The 20,658-nt window shown below is 34.9% G+C and overlaps 1 protein-coding gene across 2 annotated transcripts in view; it reads right to left on the minus strand.

Moving 5' to 3' along the window:
• LOC149798239 (vascular endothelial growth factor receptor 1-like) overlaps positions 1–20,658 on the minus strand; it is a 157,820-nt gene that overhangs the window by 5,917 nt on the left and 131,245 nt on the right. For both annotated transcript variants that reach the window (XM_089963358.1, XM_089963357.1), the window contains 9 exons: positions 20,366–20,495; positions 16,804–16,908; positions 14,654–14,773; positions 13,209–13,498; positions 10,095–10,223; positions 7,631–7,701; positions 6,560–6,600; positions 5,823–5,922; positions 1,498–1,603 (listed from right to left, as the gene is read on the minus strand). In XM_089963358.1, the coding sequence (XP_089819484.1) occupies positions 1,498–1,603; positions 5,823–5,922; positions 6,560–6,600; positions 7,631–7,701; positions 10,095–10,223; positions 13,209–13,498; positions 14,654–14,773; positions 16,804–16,908; positions 20,366–20,495 (1,092 nt within the window). The remainder of the gene's footprint in view (positions 1–1,497; positions 1,604–5,822; positions 5,923–6,559; positions 6,601–7,630; positions 7,702–10,094; positions 10,224–13,208; positions 13,499–14,653; positions 14,774–16,803; positions 16,909–20,365; positions 20,496–20,658) is intronic.

Here is a 20,658-nt window from a genome sequence, read left to right on the forward strand (position 1 = left end):
AACACTGCGTTACGTATGCAACTTACAATCTGCCCCCAAGAATGAATCTGAACCAATGTTATATTTCTAACAAGAGGCACAAGTGGGACTGATATCACTTGTCTTACATAATTTAACAGTTAACCATTTCAGCAAACAAGCTTATGAAGTATTTGAAGACCACAACCCTATGTAAACTATCTTCTAATCATTAAATAACACTGATTTTAACTATTTTACTAGTCTGACAAAAAATAATTTTGAATGTTAATGGCATAATAAATATGTTTAATTCTTGTTCACAATCAAACTCAGCCAAGATCTGATGATGTAAACCAATTCTTGAAGTAAAATGGTTTTTTTCAGCAATAAATGCACCAGCATAATTCATGGGAGTACATTCATGACCTTGCAAATACAGCCTTCATAAACTCAAAATGATGTTCACCACATCTTTGGCTAGTTATAGCAGCGAAATTGCTAAAAGGTTATCTGCTTCCCCAGGCAGATGTCACAATAGAGTTATCTCATCTTGAATCAATGGACTGGCACCAACTCCCACCAATCACCAGCTACTACTGGAATGGATGCAAAAGCACCAAGTATGTAACTGCAGGAGGGCTTGTAGGGGTGTTCCTGTATTATGATTAGATAAGTATTATCAGAGAAGGATATTTACTTCCAAAATTGGCTTCTTTTTCTGATACATTACTTAATAATAATACAACAGGAGAAGAGGTTAGAGGCAGAGGGAGTTGTATGTTCTTAACCCATAGTTGGTCCTGTTTCCAGTATCCTAAATACATGTAAAGCAGCTTCAAATCTCATGAGATATTGGCTATGGTTAGCACAGGGCCAAATGTACAGACTTGGTGTAGTCAAAAGAAAATCTTCACTACATTTGGTCTTACAGTCAATCGGATGGAAATTCACTGCATTTGGCCTTACAGTCAATTGGATGGAAAATCACTGCATTTGGCCTTACAGTCAATTGTAATGGAAATTCACTGCATTTGGGCTTACAGTCAATCAGATGGAAAATCACTGCATTTGGGCTTACAGCTAGGTCAGCTAAGCACCAAATAAAAAATTCCTGCTGAGAGATCACTTACATCAACATTAGCAAATTTAATAATACAAATGAACACTGAATATCAAATGATATTCAAGCAGGTGATGTTTTTTCTTTATTATGATAATGTTTTTTCATTCAGTCTTTTGATAATGAATGTTCTCACATGCTTTCTCATCATAATCAGAATGGAATGGAATAGTGCCCAAACAATCTCTAACAAACTAGGCCCTAATTTCACCAACATAGGTCTTAAATTAAATCTAGACTTGACACATTTAATTAGTCAATGATAAGTCAGACTTCAATTTCTGAAGGCTGGCTTCTGAACCTAAAACAAATATGATCTAGAACAAGTTACTGGCTAATAAACACTTAGTGATACTACAAGGTTTTAACCCTCACCCATTTTTTGTGTTTATCTGTCTGAAACACCTAACTCTCACCTGTTTGACATTATCCTCCAGGAAGTCCCCCATCTTGTTCACCAGCTGACTGAAGGTGGGTCGATCATCTGGGTTTTCCGCCCAGCAACTCCTCATTACTTTGTAGCTGCAATATATAATAACGTGTGAACACAAGAATTTCGAATATACTATTCTGTGAGGACTCATCCCATTCATGAACCAAAAATCTAAAATAGCAAAAGTCTCGACAGCACAAAAACTGGGCCACTTAATATGTTTTTGTAACAGAATGCATAACAGTCTTCAAAACTAAATGCATCAAGTTTCAAATGGCTGTAAATACAACCATGTTGGAGTAATGAAACTAAATGCAAAATTAAACCTAATGGCTAGAGTGAAAAATGAAAAATGACTAGGTGTGAAAACTCTAAATGAAATGGTTATGTGTGTAAGCTCTTTAAGAATAATGGCTAAGTGTGAAAACTAGTTACTTTGAATTCAATTATTTGAGATGTTATTTATTTCTGTAGACTTTGTGCCTCCCAGCTGTCATAAAGTCTTAATTATTTCTCAAAGATTGTAAATATTTACTTTTTATTATTTTGTACAGTATGTAATAAATTACATGAGCTGAAACTTTTGATTAACTTTTGAAAAGTGGTCTCAGGGTTTGGTTGATTTGTATACTGACAGTGTATAACTGTCCTGTTTGCTTCTGATAAATTACAATGGGCATGTAACACTAAACCTGATAACATAGTTCTCACAATATGAAGAGTGTGCCCTCATGTGGAGTACTGAATGTTCCTGGCATTTTAAGACATATGATAGACTAACAGCAAGTGCAGACCAATCAAACCTGTCCTCTTTGTGATAACACCAAACTGGTGAAATGATGGGGATTTTTAACATAACTTTAACAATTTTTCAGTCATTTTGCTATGATGTCTGCATTGTGGCAGTTTACAGAGATGTCTAGCCCAGGGGCATCATGCCACAGACATGTAGCATGATGTCACACCCAGTCACATTATCCTGACACCAGGCCGACCAGTCCTACCACTAACCTCTTAATGCTGAGCGCCAAGCGAGGTAGCTGTTAGTACCATTTATGGACACAATTTGTGTTCCGTGGACTACATAGGTCTTTGACCACAGTATAGCTGCATCATGAATACCAAATATATGCTGGAGACAGCAAAGTATTATATCATGGTCTACTGTGACAAATGCACAGACAAGTCAAGGAAGGTCAGGACTGTAATCTTTCCACCATCCAAAGCATCAAGAGGGTTGTTAACTACTCACAGAAGGGTAGTTTCTGTATTATGGCATAAGCAACATGAAGACTGTACATTGCTAAAAAGACTATTTGAATTCAGATGAGATACAGTTGAGAAAGAACAAACTTTTCTATAAACTTTTTTCAATGAATGAAGTTCTTTAAGTCATTAGCGTAAAGTGCCGGTTAGGGTCAAGTGTAATGCCCATCACCCACCACACTGGCCCTGCCAACTTCCATTACACTGATGTAATGCCAATGTAATGTGCATCACCCACCAAAAATCCCCTGATAAATTACAATTATGAAATGCCAATGGAATGATTACATTGATGTAATGCCAATGTAATGTGCATCACCCACCAAAAATCCCCTGATAAATTACAATTATGAAATGCCAATGGAATGATTACATTGATGTAATGCCAATGTAATGTGCATCACCCACCAAAAATCCCCTGATAAATTACAATTATGAAATGCCAATGGAATGATTACATTGATGTAATGCCAATGTAATATGTATCACCCACCAAAAATCCCCTGATAAATTACAATTATGAAATGCCAATGGAATGATTACATTGATGTAATGCCAATGTAATGTGCATCACCCACCAAAAATCCCCTGATAAATTACAATTATGAAATGCCAATGGAATGATTACATTGATGTAATGCCAATGTAATGTGCATCACCCACCAAAAATCCCCTGATAAATTACAATTATGAAATGCCAATGGAATGATTACATTGATGTAACACCAATGTAATGTGCATCACCCACCAAAAATCCCCTGATAAATTACAATTATGAAATGCCAATGGAATGATTACATTGATGTAATGCCAATGTAATGTGCATCACCCACCAAAAATCCCCTGATAAATTACAATTATGAAATGCCAATGGAATGATTACATTGATGTAATGCCAATGTAATGTGCATCACCCACCAAAAATCCCCTGATAAATTACAATTATGAAATGCCAATGGAATGATTACATTGATGTAATGCCAATGTAATATGCATCACCCACCAAAAATCCCCTGATAAATTACAATTATGAAATGCCAATGGAATGATTACATTGATGTAATGCCAATGTAATGTGCATCACCCACCAAAAATCCCCTGATAAATTACAATTATGAAATGCCAATGGAATGATTACATTGATGTAATGCCAATGTAATGTGCATCACCCACCAAAAATCCCCTGATAAATTACAATTATGAAATGCCAATGGAATGATTACATTGATGTAATGCCAATGTAATGTGCATCACCCACCAAAAATCCCCTGATAAATTACAATTATGAAATGCCAATGGAATGATTACATTGATGTAATGCCAATGTAATGTGCATCACCCACCAAAAATCCCCTGATAAATTACAATTATGAAATGCCAATGGAATGATTACATTGATGTAATGCCAATGTAATATGTATCACCCACCAAAAATCCCCTGATAAATTACAATTATGAAATGCCAATGGAATGATTACATTGATGTAATGCCAATGTAATGTGCATCACCCACCAACTGCCAAATAATTACACTGATGTAAGGTCAGTATAATGTATCACTCACTAAATATGTCTTGCCAACCAGTTTTATACCAATTAAATGCCAGTGTAATATGAATCTCATCCACAATCTGCCGTGCCAGCTAACATTACACTGATTAAATACCAGTGTATTGTAAATCACATCCACAATCTGCCCTGCCAACTAACATTACACTGATTAAATGCTGGTGTAATGTGAATCACATACCCAATCTGCTATGCCAGCTAACATTACACTGATTAAATGCTGGTGTATTGTAAATCACATACCCAATCTGCTATGCCAGCTAACATTACACTGATTAAATACCAGCGTAATGTGAATCACATACCCAATCTGCTATGCCAGCTAACATTACACTGATTAAATGCTGGTGTATTGTAAATCACATACCCAATCTGCTATGCCAGCTAACATTACACTGATTAAATACCAGCGTAATGTGAATCACATACCCAATCTGCCCTGCCAACTAACATTACACTGATTAAATGCTGGTGTAATGTGAATCACATACCCAATCTGCTATGCCAGCTAACATTACACTGATTAAATGCTGGTGTATTGTAAATCACATACCCAATCTGCTATGCCAGCTAACATTACACTGATTAAATACCAGTGTAATGTGAATCACATACCCAATCTGCCCTGCCAACTAACATTACACTGATTAAATGCTGGTGTAATGTGAATCACATACCCAATCTGCTATGCCAGCTAACATTACACTGATTAAATGCTGGTGTATTGTAAATCACATACCCAATCTGCTATGCCAGCTAACATTACACTGATTAAATACCAGCGTAATGTGAATCACATACCCAATCTGCTATGCCAGCTAACATTACACTGATTAAATGCTGGTGTATTGTAAATCACATACCCAATCTGCTATGCCAGCTAACATTACACTGATTAAATACCAGCGTAATGTGAATCACATACCCAATCTGCCCTGCCAACTAACATTACACTGATTAAATGCTGGTGTAATGTGAATCACATACCCAATCTGCTATGCCAACTAACATTACACTGATTAAATACTGGTGTATTGTAAACCACATACCCAATCTGCTATGCCAACTAACATTACACTGATTAAATGGCAGTGTCATGTTGATCACATACCCAATCTGCCCTGCCAACTAACATTACACTGATTAAATACCAGTGTATTGTAAATCACATACCCAATCTGCCGAGCCAGCTAACATTACACTGATTAAATACCAGTGTATTGTGAATTATATATCCAATCTGCCCTGCCAACTAACATTACACTGATTAAATGGCAGTGTCATGTCGATCACATCCCAATCTGCCCTGCCAACAAACATTCCACTAATTAAACGGCAGTAAAATGTCAATCACATACCCAATGCCAGCGCAATGTGAATCACATCCACAATCTGCCCTGCCAACTAACATTCCACTGATTATATACCAGTGTAATATGTATCAACCATCAAATCTGCTCTGTGGATACCTACATTTCATCCGAAGCAGCTTCTGGTTTCTCCATCCTGTATCCATCCCTCAAGAGTGAAATAAACTTCTCGTTCAGCTCCACACCAGGATAAGGGCTTCCACCTGGGGAGAAAGAAAAGTTGCATTATCACCAAAATGAAATTTATGATAATTACTTTCATTTAATGAGGACACTTACTGAAGAATTAATAACTGTCACACAAAGATGCAATTATTCCAGAATAATGCATGCTGAATTACTTTAGATCAGAAGTATTCTGAAGATGTGGGAGCAAGCAGGGAAAAATTAACTGCATTTTACAGCTGTTATTCTTTACAAAATATTCTTAAGAATATAAAGCAACATAAATTTCCTTTTCGAATTTGAAGAAATAATTATCTTAACAATGCTGGCTAAAACTTGCCAAGATCTATTTTATTTATCAACAGTGTGTAAAGATGTTTTTCTTTCCTCTTTCAAACAATCATGATGACATATGACCTAATGAATGAAATATAAGAAAATAATTCTGATGAAACTTGACTGTTGTTGTAGTGTTTAACGCCATTTTTCAGCACACGATAGGCTATACATGGCGGCCAGTATTAATGGTGGAGGAAGAACCCTGAAAAACCCAGGGAAGAACCACCGAACCACGAGAAGCTACTGGCAGGCTTTCCCACGTACCCACCTGATGAAACTTGACCTAATGGAATAGAGATAAGAAAACAATTTGTGAACATAATAATTTGATCTTACCTAATGCAAATAATTCCCACAAGAAAACACCATACGACCAGCTGAAATGTACACAAAAGAAGATGAAAAAACCTGCTCAGATTTATGTGAGTAAGAAATATCGATACTAAATGAATAAAAAATGGCTGGGAAAAAAGTGCCTTAGACCACTCAGCCACCCAAGGCCACTGCAAATTCACCATAAAGGCAAGTGCCTTAGAACTACTCAGCCACCCAAAGGCACTGATGATTCATTGTAAAGGCAAGTGCCTTAGACCACTCTGCCACCCAAAGGCACTGCTAATTCACTGTAAAAGGCAGGTGCCTTAGACCACTCAGCCACCCAAAAGCACTGCTAATTCACTGTAAGAGGCAAGTGCCTTAGACCACTCTGCCACCCAAAGGTACTGCTGATTCACTGTAAAGACAAGTGCCTTAGAGCACTCAGCCACCCAAAGGAACTGCTGATTCATTGTAAGGCAAGTGCCTTAGACCACTCAGCCACCCAAGGGCACTGCTGATTTACTGTAAAGGTTAAGTCCCTTAAACAACTCAGCCACACAAGGGCACTGCTGATTCAATGTAAAGGCAAGTGCCTTAGACCACTAAGGCACCCAAAGGCACTGCTTATTTACAGTAAAGCCATGTCCCTTAGACCACTCAGCCAACAAGGGCACCGCTGATTACAGAAGCTCTCAAAAGACAACAAATGACTTTTAGTGGAGGCAGAGGCGATCTCTCTTCCTTGTATATACTAAATGTACACATGGAAACAAATGACAGCTATCTGGATCACTGATGTGAAGATGGTAATATCAAAAACCATTTCTTGTCTAGATGATATTATTTTGCAGTGAAGTGACAGAATCTGGATAATTTTGATATTATGTACATTTTACTACAATCTAAAGAAGGCATCCAATCATACCACATAATAAACTGTTATCTATAAATGGACAACTATTGTTTTATTTTGTCTTCTATTCGTTCTGTCTGTCGTTTGACTTGTTACATTATCTGCTGGCCTGCTTTTAGTTAACTATGATGCCCTCTTTAACAAATTTAGCAGTACCCATAGATGTATCCACTTACACATCACTCTTGGTAGTATAAATTCTGTGGGTTAATGATTCTAATGCCATCCACTTGACTGGTACTGGGCCCTAAAAAGAAAACAAGACTACCATAAACAGGACATTATACACATAACAGTCCTCCATAAAGGCACTTTACACTCTATATTTAATGTGCAGAAGCTAATATCTGTTTAGCAGACAAAAATGAATATGACCTGTGACCCTTAGACACCATAATCTATAGGTTTATTCATTATACTAAGTGCAAGCCATCAAGGAACTTAATCTAGAACAAGTTATTCTTAAAAGACCCATTTTTCTTTGAGGAACAATACCCTTGACCTTTGACCCAAAAATCAAAAGGTCTTTTCCAGACCTTGAGCAAAGTTTAACATGAAAGCCATCCATTTCCTTTGGTAAAGGTACAAGTCTGAAAACTTAAATTTCTATCCAGAAACCTTTTTCTTTCATCTCAGTGATCTTGTCCCCAGAATCAACAACCTTCTGGCAAGCCATCAAGGTCAGTCATGTACAACTAATGTTATTGAGCAGAAATCATTTTTCTCCTTTCAGTCACAGTAACTTTGACCACTTACCCAAAAAATCAAAAGAATTTTTCTTTACCCCATGAGCAAGCCAGCCACAAAGTTTATTAAGTGTAGACAGTAGAGAACACAAATTACTGTGTGGAAGCAATTTCTCTTGTTTCAGTCAGTGACCTCAACCTCTAACCTTCTGACCCTGAAAATGCTGATTTCTTCCTAACTGTAAGTGACATTCCAGAAAGTCTGGTAACTGTAAATGGCTGACAACTCGAGTTATTTTGTGGAAACAAAATTGATAAAAGACTCAAGGATTAATGGGCAACAAAATATAATGTGTTCTACCGTATGGTGGGCATGTAAAAAGAAATAATACAGCTTCCTAAGGAAGGATAACAAGCTAACTTTTTGCTTTTCTCCTGTCCCATTTTGATGTAAATGTCTGATTAAATCCAATTATAAATGTAGCTCTACGAAATATTATATTGCAGCAAATTAAATGATCATATTCTTTAAAGTTCTATAAATATACTCCACAATCAAATGCAAGCCAAAAGTAGTTTCAAGTACCAGTGAATTATCTGACACACTTTGTGTTGACAAATGGCATGAACTGTTACGAGAAACATGGTGAACATGACCTTTTGCTTTACTACTATAGAAGCTGTTTATGCAGAAACAAAAAATAAAACAAGCTTGGTACCTCAAATTATATTACCTAACTCTAGTACTGACATATGTTTAGGTGTTGAAATCAGATATTTTGTAGGTGCTGAAATTAGATATTTATTAGGTGTTGAAATCAGTTATTTATTAGGTGCTGAAATCAGATATTTATTAGGTGCTGAAATTAGATATTTATTAGGTGTTGAAATTTAGATATTAGGTGTTGAAATCAGATATTTATTAGGTTTGAAATCAGATATTTATTAGGTGCTGAATTTAAGATAGTTCTTCCTTATGCCTGATGAATTACCATAGATGACAGACAGGATTTATTTTAGAACTCTTCTAAACTTGATGATGATATGGACCTGTTTACCTTGATGGCTGTCAATCAATAGTTTCCCCAATCAGTAATTGTAGCTATCTGTCCTTAGACCTCTATAACAACAATAACTGCTGGGTTTGTTACCAACATTTTTGAGAAATAAAGTCCACATGGCTATCTGTAGCATCACTAATTCTCTAATAAGTGATATCCACCCGACTTTTCAATACCAAAAAGCAGTTTGTTAACTGGCTGAGGCAAAATCACAATTCATCATGCATACCTTCATTTAGAAAATATTCAGCAAGCAGAGGAAAAGTAAGTTCAGCAGTTGGACATTTAGATAAAAATACCCAAGTTTCTGAGACTGAATCATCAATCTAAAAATTATGTACATATTTTTCTAAACAGTGTCTAAATAACTTGTGAAAGATTTGGACACAAAATGCAAAAGATACATGACGTAGACAAATTTATTTGGAACAATTGGTGAAAATTTCATGGATTTTTGTTGGATAAAAGAAGAGAAATGAAGGTACGAATGAATACATGTGCGTGATGTTTTTAAAAAATTCTAATTCATTCAAAATTCTCTGTGGCACAAGCAGCTAGACACAGCTTAGTTAACACTGGGACATAGCAGCAGTAATGATGAGAACAGCCCGAGGCTGAATGAGTTAAAAACATTCCATGGAAACTATATCAAAACCATAGCAGGTCTGCCAAAAAGAGAAAACAACAACACAAAATGAATATGGCTTGTATATTTTGAAGGATATTACCCTGACAAATTATTCTGAAAATCTGGCATATATAAAATGTGACAGGTTAGATCCCTGCTTTATAATGCATATCAGAGACATTATTAAAAACAAAAACAACTTGCACACAAGACTTTTCTACTTTATGTAAGTCTCTTAACTTTTATATCCTAAATACTGACTTACATCTCCTTTCTTGTGATACTCCTGATTGGCATATTTGTAGCAGTCTTTTGATAAACCAAAGTCACAGATTTTCAAAACATTATCTTCAGCCAAAAGTACATTACGGGCTGCCAAGTCTCTATGTAGATACTGAAAATGTCAAAACGAGATCAGTAATATTTCAAAAGTAATAATAACTGGGATATGAAATATATCTAATGGATAAAATCTCAAAAAGCATCTTCCAAGATTTATTTCTCTCTTGCATGAATTCATGAAAGACACCATATTCTATATAATGAACTGCTAGCAGCAACTATTCAACTACCGTATGTACTCGTTCGAAAGTCCAAATGCAAAGCGCACAGTCCCAGATCTGCAATCTCATAATGTTCTAGAAAATCCTGGACCATCATCAGCTGGAGCATTATGCAACAGCAGATAGGAGACTATGTTGTTTGGACTTTGAGCAAGAACATGCGGTCATTTCCTTACATTTCCACGGATCAAAAGTTTTGAATTCTATCATTAATTGCAAAGACTTTGAATAAAATAACTACACGATGATGCTGTATGATGTTTCTTGATGTTATTTCATTTTGAGATATAATAAATGTTTATGATTTTATAATTATTATCTCCTGAAAGGAAACAGAAGTTTAAAAAATGCACGCTTATTACAAAAAATCTGAACATTTTGCATGTATGTGTGTGATATATGTGTGTGTGTGTGATTTAGATTTTTAATGTAGCTTTAAAAAAATTTCAGTCATATCGCTACGATGTCTGCAGTGTGACAGTTCACAGTGATGTTTAGAATCGAGGCATCATGCCACAGACATGTAGCATGATGTCCCACCCAGTCACATTATCCTGACACCAGGCCGACCAGTATTAACACTAACCTCTTAATGCTGAGTGCCTAGCGAGGCAGCTGTTAGTACCATTTTTAAAAGTCTTTGGTATGACTCGGCCGGTGTTCAAAACCACAACCTCCTGCATCCGAGGTGGACGCTCTACCACAAAACCACTTTAGCAATAGTGTGTAATATATAAATAATCTATTAATTTACAGAAAAACCATATCAGAGGGAAACTAAAGTTTATGTTTTAAGTTATGAAAAAGAAAACAAAGGAGAAAATTTAAATTGCAAACTCTCCACTTGGTCAGAAAATACTAAAACTGAATTCTATCTTTTTTTAATGCCACATACAAGGTGCTCACAAAATTCATCGAAAGTTGTCAGTATATACTAATTAAAATATTAATTCAAAATGATGAAATAAATTATCACCATAATTAACATCATTTTTATACCATCTGCATGAGCAGATCTTGCTATAATTGCCTGTACATGAGCTAACAGCAGATCTTGCTATAATTGCCTGTACATGAGCTAACAGCAGATCTTGCTATAATTGCCTGTACATGAGCTAACAGCTGATCTTACTATAACTGCCTGTACATGAGCTAACAGCAGATCATGCTATAATTGCCTGTACATGAGCTAACAGCAGATCATGCTATAATTGCCTGTACATGAGCTAACAGCAGATCTTACTATATTTGCCTGTACATGAGCTAACAGCAGATCTTGCTATAATTGCCTGTACATGAGCTAACAGCAGATCTTACTATAATTGCCTGTACATGAGCTAACAGCAGATCTTGCTATAATTACCTGTTCATGAGCTAACAGCAGATCATGCTATAATTGCCTGTACATGAGCTAACATCAGATCTTTCTATATTTGCCTGTACATGAGCTAACAGCAGATCTTGCTATAATTACCTGTACATGAGCTAACAGCAGATCTTACTATAATTGCCTGTACATGAGCTAACAGCAGATCTTGCTATAATTACCTGTACATGAGCTAACAGCAGATCATGCTATAATTGCCTGTACATGAACTAACAGCAGATCATGCTATAATTGCCTGTACATGAGCTAACAGCAGATCATGCTATAATTGCCTGTACATGAGCTAACAGCAGATCTTACTATAATTGCCTGTACATGAGCTAACAGCAGATCTTACTATAATTGCCTGTACATGAGCTAACAGCAGATCATGCTATAATTGCCTGTACATGAGCTAACAGCAGATCATGCTATAATTGCATGTACATGAGCTAACAGCAGATCTTACTATATTTGCCTGTACATGAGCTAACAGCAGATCTTGCTATAATTGCCTGTATGAGCTAACAGCAGATCTTACTATAATTGCCTGTACATGAGCTAACAGCAGATCTTGCTATAATTACCTGTACATGAGCTACCAGCAGATCTTACTATAATTACCTGTACATGAGCTAACAGCAGATCATGCTATAATTGCCTGTACATGAGCTAACAGCAGATCTTATTATAATTGCCTGTACATGAGCTAACAGCAGATCTTGCTATAACTGCCTGTACATGAGCTAAGAGCAGATCTTACTATAATTGCCTGTACATGTACATGAGCTAACAGCAGATCTTACTATAATTGCCTGTACATGAGCTAACAGCAGCACTTTTTTGCAAAAATATCCACACAAGCCAATTCTATAGCTATAAACAGAACAAAACTGAATAACACCAGCTCTTCGAACTATTCACAAATTAATGACCTGGAAAAGATGGACTCTGTAGGACTACACCATATTTCTCAGTCCATGAGAAAAATAGTGATTATAGATCACATCCATATTGGACAAAACTGGAGTGTTCCAGTTGCACCACACATTGTACAACATGTTTTTGGTCATACCAACTACCAAGACAACACTAGCAATTGGAAATTACTCTCTGAACTGTCAGTATTGTGCTGGAATACATGATAAATCTTTGTCATTCAAAATCATTTCACAGAGTGGACTTATTCTACTTATGGATAAAATCTCGTAAGTTATTGTATTGCCAAACACTTCAATTTAAAATCTTTATAATTTGTTTGAAAACTGGAATTATGGTTTATAATAAAAATATCAAAATATGAAAGTATTAACACAGTATTGTGCTTGACAAAAACCGTTCTACATGCTAAAATATTACATGTGCAAATAATATTTCCTCTGCTGAGAATTATACACTAAACTGAACAAACTAAAGAAAAGAACTAAGCTCCTCTTATTTTATCTCTTACCTTTTTAGATGCAAGATACTCCATTCCTCTGCCAACCTGAAATGCCCATGATATGAGATTTTTCTTTGTTAGAGGGGGCCCTACAAGATCAGTTGTGTTCTCAGGTTGAGCCTTGTTTACATAGTAAGGCTTTAGCTTGGTCTTGTCGTGATCCTGTTCTGCTTCTCTCTGTTTCTCTGTGACAGGGTCTAAGTAGTCTGACATAATGTCCTTATAACTTTCTTTATTTTTTATGAGATAGTTTCGTAGATTGCCAAAATGGCAATATTCCACAATCACATACAGTTCACCTGAGGAAAAAATATTAAAATAAATGTAATATGACTTTTTATGATACATCTTTCATTATTCCACATTTTTCTTTACATGTGTAACTTGTTTAAAGTTACCAATTACAAATTCAAGAGGTAATCAATCAATGTATTTCTGCACATTTTTTACTTTTCTCTGAATGAAAATATACATAATAAATTCATAAAATCTTGCCTAAATCCACATTCTGTAACATATTTCAATGCTTTACTTATTTAATACTATAAACACCATACCTATTCAGGTTCAAGCTTTAATTATTTGCAGACTAAAGTCCATGTGCAGAGAGTACTCTTTCACTTTATGGCATGGCTCCCATTTCAATATATAGTAATATAAGGAACAAAAAAAAAAAACAGTCAACTTTATGGGCTCCCATAAACTGTTATAGTTAGAGAGTACTGAATATACATACATAAATTTCAATGTAGGTGTATGTATATGTGTGTCTGTATTTGCTCTGGGGGTGAGGTGAAATAGTTTTAAAGAAACTACTCCGTTATCCTCTTTAAAATAAATCTATTATTATTAAATCTGTTATTACAGATTAAATACAAATCAACAACGGCAAGCCTTGTCAAAATTAATATCATGTATCTATTATATTTTCAGTTTTGCATAAACATTCAATTGCATGCAAATTCTTTGAACATATTTTACTTGAAATTCAGTTACTCTTGACAGATGCATAATAAATTATCAAACCCTTCACACTGACACATAGTGGTTCTAATTATTTATACAAGAAAATAACAATGGCTCTAAAAAGAAATGGTCTATGATAATGAAGGGGTGTATGTGTGATTTGGATTTTTAATGTAGCTTTAACAATTTTCCAGTCATATCGCTATGATGTCTCCAGTTTGGCAGTTTATAGTGATGTCATACATGTAGCATCATGTCCCACCTGGCTGACCAGTCCTAACACTAAGTGCTTAATGCTGAGCACCTAGCGAGGCAACTGTTAGTACCATTTTTATAAGTATGTGGTACAACTCGACCACAGCTCAAACCCGTGACTTCCCGCATCTGAGGCTGATCCTCTAACCACTTATGCCACTGAAGTGGTCTAATAATGAAGGAAAAACTATATTTTGAGAAAAAGATATAAAAACAGCAATAAATAAACTCACCTCTGGCAATATTTTTGGTAACAGCACCAAGTAAGTTAAGTATATTTAAATGTTGTCCAATGTGAATAAATATTTTAAGTTCTGACAAGAGGGACATCATCTGTTCTCTGTCTGTACAATCTGAAAATAAATCATATTAAAAAGTAAGAACATGTTACTTGTCAGTAATTAATCATTTAAATAAGAGTACAAAAATTGCTTACTGTGTGAATTTTAAGTCCATTTATTTTTACTAATCTTAATCAATCATAACTATACATCGCTTCCTAATGATCAGTGGTATGTACTAACAAGCATGGCCATGGTATTTAACAAAATGTAATTTTTTCCCAATTACTCATTGACTAGTTTTATGCAAACTTCAGGACTTATTAGATAAAATTTATACATTAATAAATATCAAACCATGATCATTTAATCCTATAAATTCCAATATTCCCCCTATTCTGTCATCAAATCCATGGATTCCAGCAATACAATATTTTCTTACATCGAATCCAAAATGTCAATTTTCTTTTTCTTAATTCTGTCATCAAATCCATGGATTCCAGCAATACAATATTTTCTTATATCGAATCCAAAATGTCAATTTTCTTTTTCTTAATTTTTATCGCAAAAACCATTGATCTGCATGGATTTATTGCTACATTATGTGCCAGTGTGCATTACTATATTGATAAAAAGAAGTTCTGAAATTTACAATAATTATTGGGCAAATGACCTTTAACAAATTTAGGATGAACAAATAATGCTTCAAAATCTGTACTATGTCAAATTAATGCCTGTTTTCAAATGAAAATAAGAATATTTTTATTTTCATTAAAATATTTCTTGTGTGGATTGATAAAGTTAATGTGTTAAGGTGAGGGTACTGAAGACACATCACAAAACAGTCACATCTGACAAATTTCAGAGTGTAACATCTTAAAACAGATTTTAATTACTGCGAGTTTGCTTGTATGGATTTAGATTTTTATTTTATTCATTTCTGCCTTGAAACATGAATTTTTGGCCTTGGCAAGCTTACAGTCAAGTTCAGTAATAGACGCTGCACCCAAACTGTGATTTTAACTTAATAACAGTTTGCTATCAACACTCATCAATGCACAATTTCTCCATCATTTTAAAATATGATTATGATTGTGTTGAGAGTCAGAATCATTACCTAAATAATTCTATTAGAATTTAACCAAGCATTTTTCTTAAAAATTTTTCCATTTTTTAAAAAGAATAAAAGCCATACGATATTTAATGGGTAACAGAATATCAAATAGCTACATCATGCAAGTTTAGTCACTAATAATTTGCAGAAAATCATGTTGAAAACTAATTTTGAAAAGTTAATAATTGAAATCTACATTTTGTTGTTTTTAGTTTATTTTTTAGCAGAGTGGAATTATTTCTTTAAATTATTCATTAGAATTACAAAGTGCTCATTAACATTCTGGACTAAATCATTATTTTGGAATTATTGACTTCAAAGACATTCATTATGGCATATCAAGACAATAGGTACACATTCAAGACTATTTATATTCTATACTTTTGGACCTGAGATAGAACATTTATGGCTATCTGGGATTAAATTCACAATAACCATAAGTTCCTTTTAAATTTCACATTTATTCTACGGAAACAAAAATTGTTCCTCAAATTTTACAAAACTTGTTGGTTTTGCTTCTTTCTGTTACAGAGTAGACCATAGGGTTGTAACTGTGTTCAGAAATAATGCAGTATACTACTAGTGATATGATTTAAGTTCTGGCCCTTTATATAAATACAGTAAGTTACTATCATTAAAAACACACCACTACTTTTACTAACAACAAAATAACAAAGGATATCATATATACTAGCTTATAAGTAAAGTCCAACTGCAAACTGCACAGACCCAGATCTGTTGCATAATTCACAGACAGATCTGAGTCTATGCAGTTTGTTTGGAGTAATCAGTTGCACAGATTAGGGTCTATGTTGTTTGCAGCTGGCTCAACTTATGAGAAAGTATATATGATATCATTTGTCGCATCCCATAATTTTCAGTACAAAAGGGCAATCCAGACATTCTAAGATAATTTCTTCGGAACATAAAGAAGGATCCAAAGGAAGGAGAAGGCATCTTGAAATCTGGGCATTGGACAACTACAAACCTTTAACCATCTTGACTGCTACACATGTAACATCCTCATGTTCCACAATTCCTATAGCCTCTGCTTTGACCACCCTACCAAAAGCTCCTTGACCAAGTATCATGCCTAAAACAGAAATGGAAAACATTTTATAAAACTGCTACAATATGTTTGAAGTTCTCTGCTGCATGTAAATGCCACATGCCAACTTTTAAAATTGAGGGGAAATGTCAGGACATCAACAAAGACACAGTATTCATACGGATATCAGACAACAATACTGTTTCTAAGAGTTGTAAAAAAGAACTTTTTTTCATAATCAGCTGCAAATATAAATTGTGTTACATATAGACAGTATTAATACTTTTTAAATGAATTAGCCCTTGCTTTAAGAATAATATTTTTACTTGTTTCTACTTTTCATGCATACTTCAGATTACTAGATTTTATGCAATATATATTTGTTCGAGAGGTTAAACTTTTTGGATAATGTTTATACTTTTTTCTCCATACTGTGTTCAAAGCCTCAAGAAAGATTAGTGCGCTACTCATTAATTAGATGATGATGACAATGATAATGATGAAGATAATGATGTAATAAATGCCTTCTCAATTTATCGACAAGACAAGGTCACCTTTAAAAACAAACATTTCCTATCATCCTCAAAGTTATCTGACATGGCAACAATACTATTTTTATTGTAATTTGTGTCCTCTAGATTTATGAGTCTTGAAGTCAGCATGACAAGAATCTATGTTTAATATGACATATAAGGCATTCCCCTTGAATGGTTAGTTAGTTGTTTTTAACAGCAAATTCAACTTATTAGTGGCACCTTCATGGTAACGAAATGGGAGTTAAGTGCCTTACACAGATCATAACGAGGCTGTTAACCAGGGCTTGCTTACAGGGGGAATAGAACCTGCAACCCTTGGATTACAAGACCTTTGTTTAACCAACTGGGTTACGATGGCTTCTTTTATTGATCATGAATGCTCCACTACTGTGACCTAAATGACTGCCCTGCCCCCCCAAGCTATGATGTAAATAAATACCCTGCTACTGCAACCTAATTGAATGCCCAGCTTCTGTAACCGAACTGAATGCCAAGTTACTGTAACATAATTGAATGCCAAGACACTGACCTGAATGCCAAGCTAGTGTAACCTAATTGAATGTCCTGCTACTGCAACCTAATTGAATGCCCAGCTACTGCAACCTAACTAAATGCCTGTGACCTAACTGAATGCCCAGCTACTGTGACCTAACTGAATGCCCAGCTACTGCACCTAACTGAATGCCCAGCTACTGCAACCTAATTGAATGCCCAGCTATTGCAACCTAATTGAATGCCCAGCTATTGCAACCTAACTGAATGCCCAGCTACTGTGACCTAACTGAATGCCCAGCTACTGCAACCTAAATGAATGCCAGCTGCTGCAATGTAAATAAATGCCCTGCAGCTGTGACCAAATGGGCACATTACTAATTTGATTCACATAGACTGAAATGTTAACGTCTGGATAAATTACTAAACTTCCATGATAAGACAGGCAACTCACATTTACATTGCTTGAGCAATCTATCCAAAAGGAAACCTCTATAATGATGAAAATGAGATGTGCACCTTATTTTTGAGAAAAATTCCCTTCTAGGTGATTGCTATAAAATCCCAAAACACTGAGATCTCCTTTTCATACATGCCAACCAATAGTGATAAAAAAGTGTTGTTGTTGGGTTTAATGCCATTTTTCAGTACAAGATAGGCTATACATAGCAGCCAGTATAAAATGGTGGAGGAAGAACCTGGGAAAACCCTGGAAAGAACCACCATCCACGAGAAGCTAATGGCATGCTTTCTCACATACACACATTAGCTGAACCCAAGACTCAAAACCCACATTACATGTTATAAATACAGAAAACTGTATGAAAATTGAACATTTAATTTTGCTACCAACCTGAATCTCCAGCTGGTTCTTGTCATAATTAGGCAAAATCCATGTGGAATAGTACCAGAATACAAACACAAAACATACTAACAAATTATTTAAATACAAAACACATTTTAACTAGTCTATATGTCTAACCTTTGCTGTATGATCATAAAGTCCATAAATTCTACAATGAACATAACGATATGCTCCAACTAAGTGCTGTATTAACACACTCTCATATTCTTCTTTTTAAATTTGTAAAGCCTTATTTATTTTTCCTTTTTATGATCTGATATATTTTGAAGTTTAAAAAGATCTCTCTTCTCCAACATTTTTCAGTCATATAACATCCACAGGTCACAACGATAAAACCCATTCTTCACTTAACATCTGATGCCATTTCTTTGAAAAGTATAGACTGGTCCACCACCTAAATATTATCAAAATATAATGAATCTGTGAGACAAGTTTTCAAATTGAGGAAGCCTTCCTGTTTTCTTGGAAATGTGTCCTATACTTGTACTATAAATAGAAAAAACACTTTTGTTTAAGATTGACAAAGTACTCTTATGCTATTCATACACAGCTGTCTTCCTTTTTTAAGAATATTATCAAATTTATGTGTGAGATTAAAGAGATGATAAAAGGACAAAAACCTTTTTACTGATTTATATTTATTTATATTTTTAATGCAACAACATAATCCATATAGAAGTAAGCATAAAACATAATTAGGTGAAGATGAAAAAACATAATGATCAAGACAAAAGCATAATGGATGTTGTTTATATCCAGAATTACCTCTACTACAACAGAAATAAACTGAAAATGGTTTAATGTTCAGGATTAATAATGTGTACAATTTACCCATAAAATTTTTTTATTATTTGTTTTCATTTTTTATTTTAAGTGCTCTGCTACCATACAATAAATAAATGCCCCACTACTGTAACTAAATGAATGCCTTGCTAGTATGCCCTAAATAAATGCCCCACTACCGTAAACTAAATGAATGCCTTGTTAATGTTCTCTAAATTAATGTGACGCTACTGTATACAAAATGAATATTGCCTTGTTAATGTGCCCTAATAAATGCCCCACTACTGTAACTAAATGAATGCCTTGCTAGTGTGCCCTAAATAAATGCCCCACTACTGTAACTAAATGAATACCTTGCTAATATGCCCTAATAAATGCCCCACTACTGTAACTAAATGAATACCTTGCTAATATGCCCTAATAAATGCCCCACTACTGTAACTAAATGAATACCTTGCTAATGTGCCCTAATAAATGCCCCACTACTGTAACTAAATGAATACCTTGCTAATGTGCCCTACCCCACTACTGTAACTAAATGAATACCTTGCTAATGTGCCCTAATAAATGCCCCACTACTGTAACTAAATGAATACCTTGCTAATGTGCCCTACCCCACTACTGTAACTAAATGAATACCTTGCTAATGTACTCTAATAAATGCCCCACTACTGGAAACTACTTAAATGCCATGCTACTGCAACCAAAATGAATGCCATGTTGCTGTGCCCTTAATCAGATGTATGAAGTGACATAAGGATGGATGGACATGGGTAATGCTATATGTGCACTGTCCACATTCATGACAGGGCATGAAAAAGCTTACCTAGTCTAAGCCTTTCCTTGGGAAATTCCCACTTAGGATCATAGGGAATGCAGGATGTTTGCTCATCAATAGGAATGTCTGGATTGTAGTCTCCTTTGGGTTGGATAAGGTACTGCTCAAGTTCCTTGTGCTAGATTGGTGAAGTAAAAATTTATTTGTCGTACTGTATCATTGCAGACAATTAATTTATTATATTTAATGTAAGCAAGAACCTATTTACAATTCAATGTTAAGAACATTTCACACCTAAGCTTCAGATTTTATGTGACCAATTACATACATGAAACTATCCA

This window comes from Sinohyriopsis cumingii, chromosome 6, assembly GCF_028554795.1.
Source record: "Sinohyriopsis cumingii isolate HCF-2022 chromosome 6, ASM2855479v2, whole genome shotgun sequence".
NCBI classification, from domain to species: Eukaryota; Metazoa; Mollusca; class Bivalvia; order Unionida; family Unionidae; genus Sinohyriopsis; species Sinohyriopsis cumingii.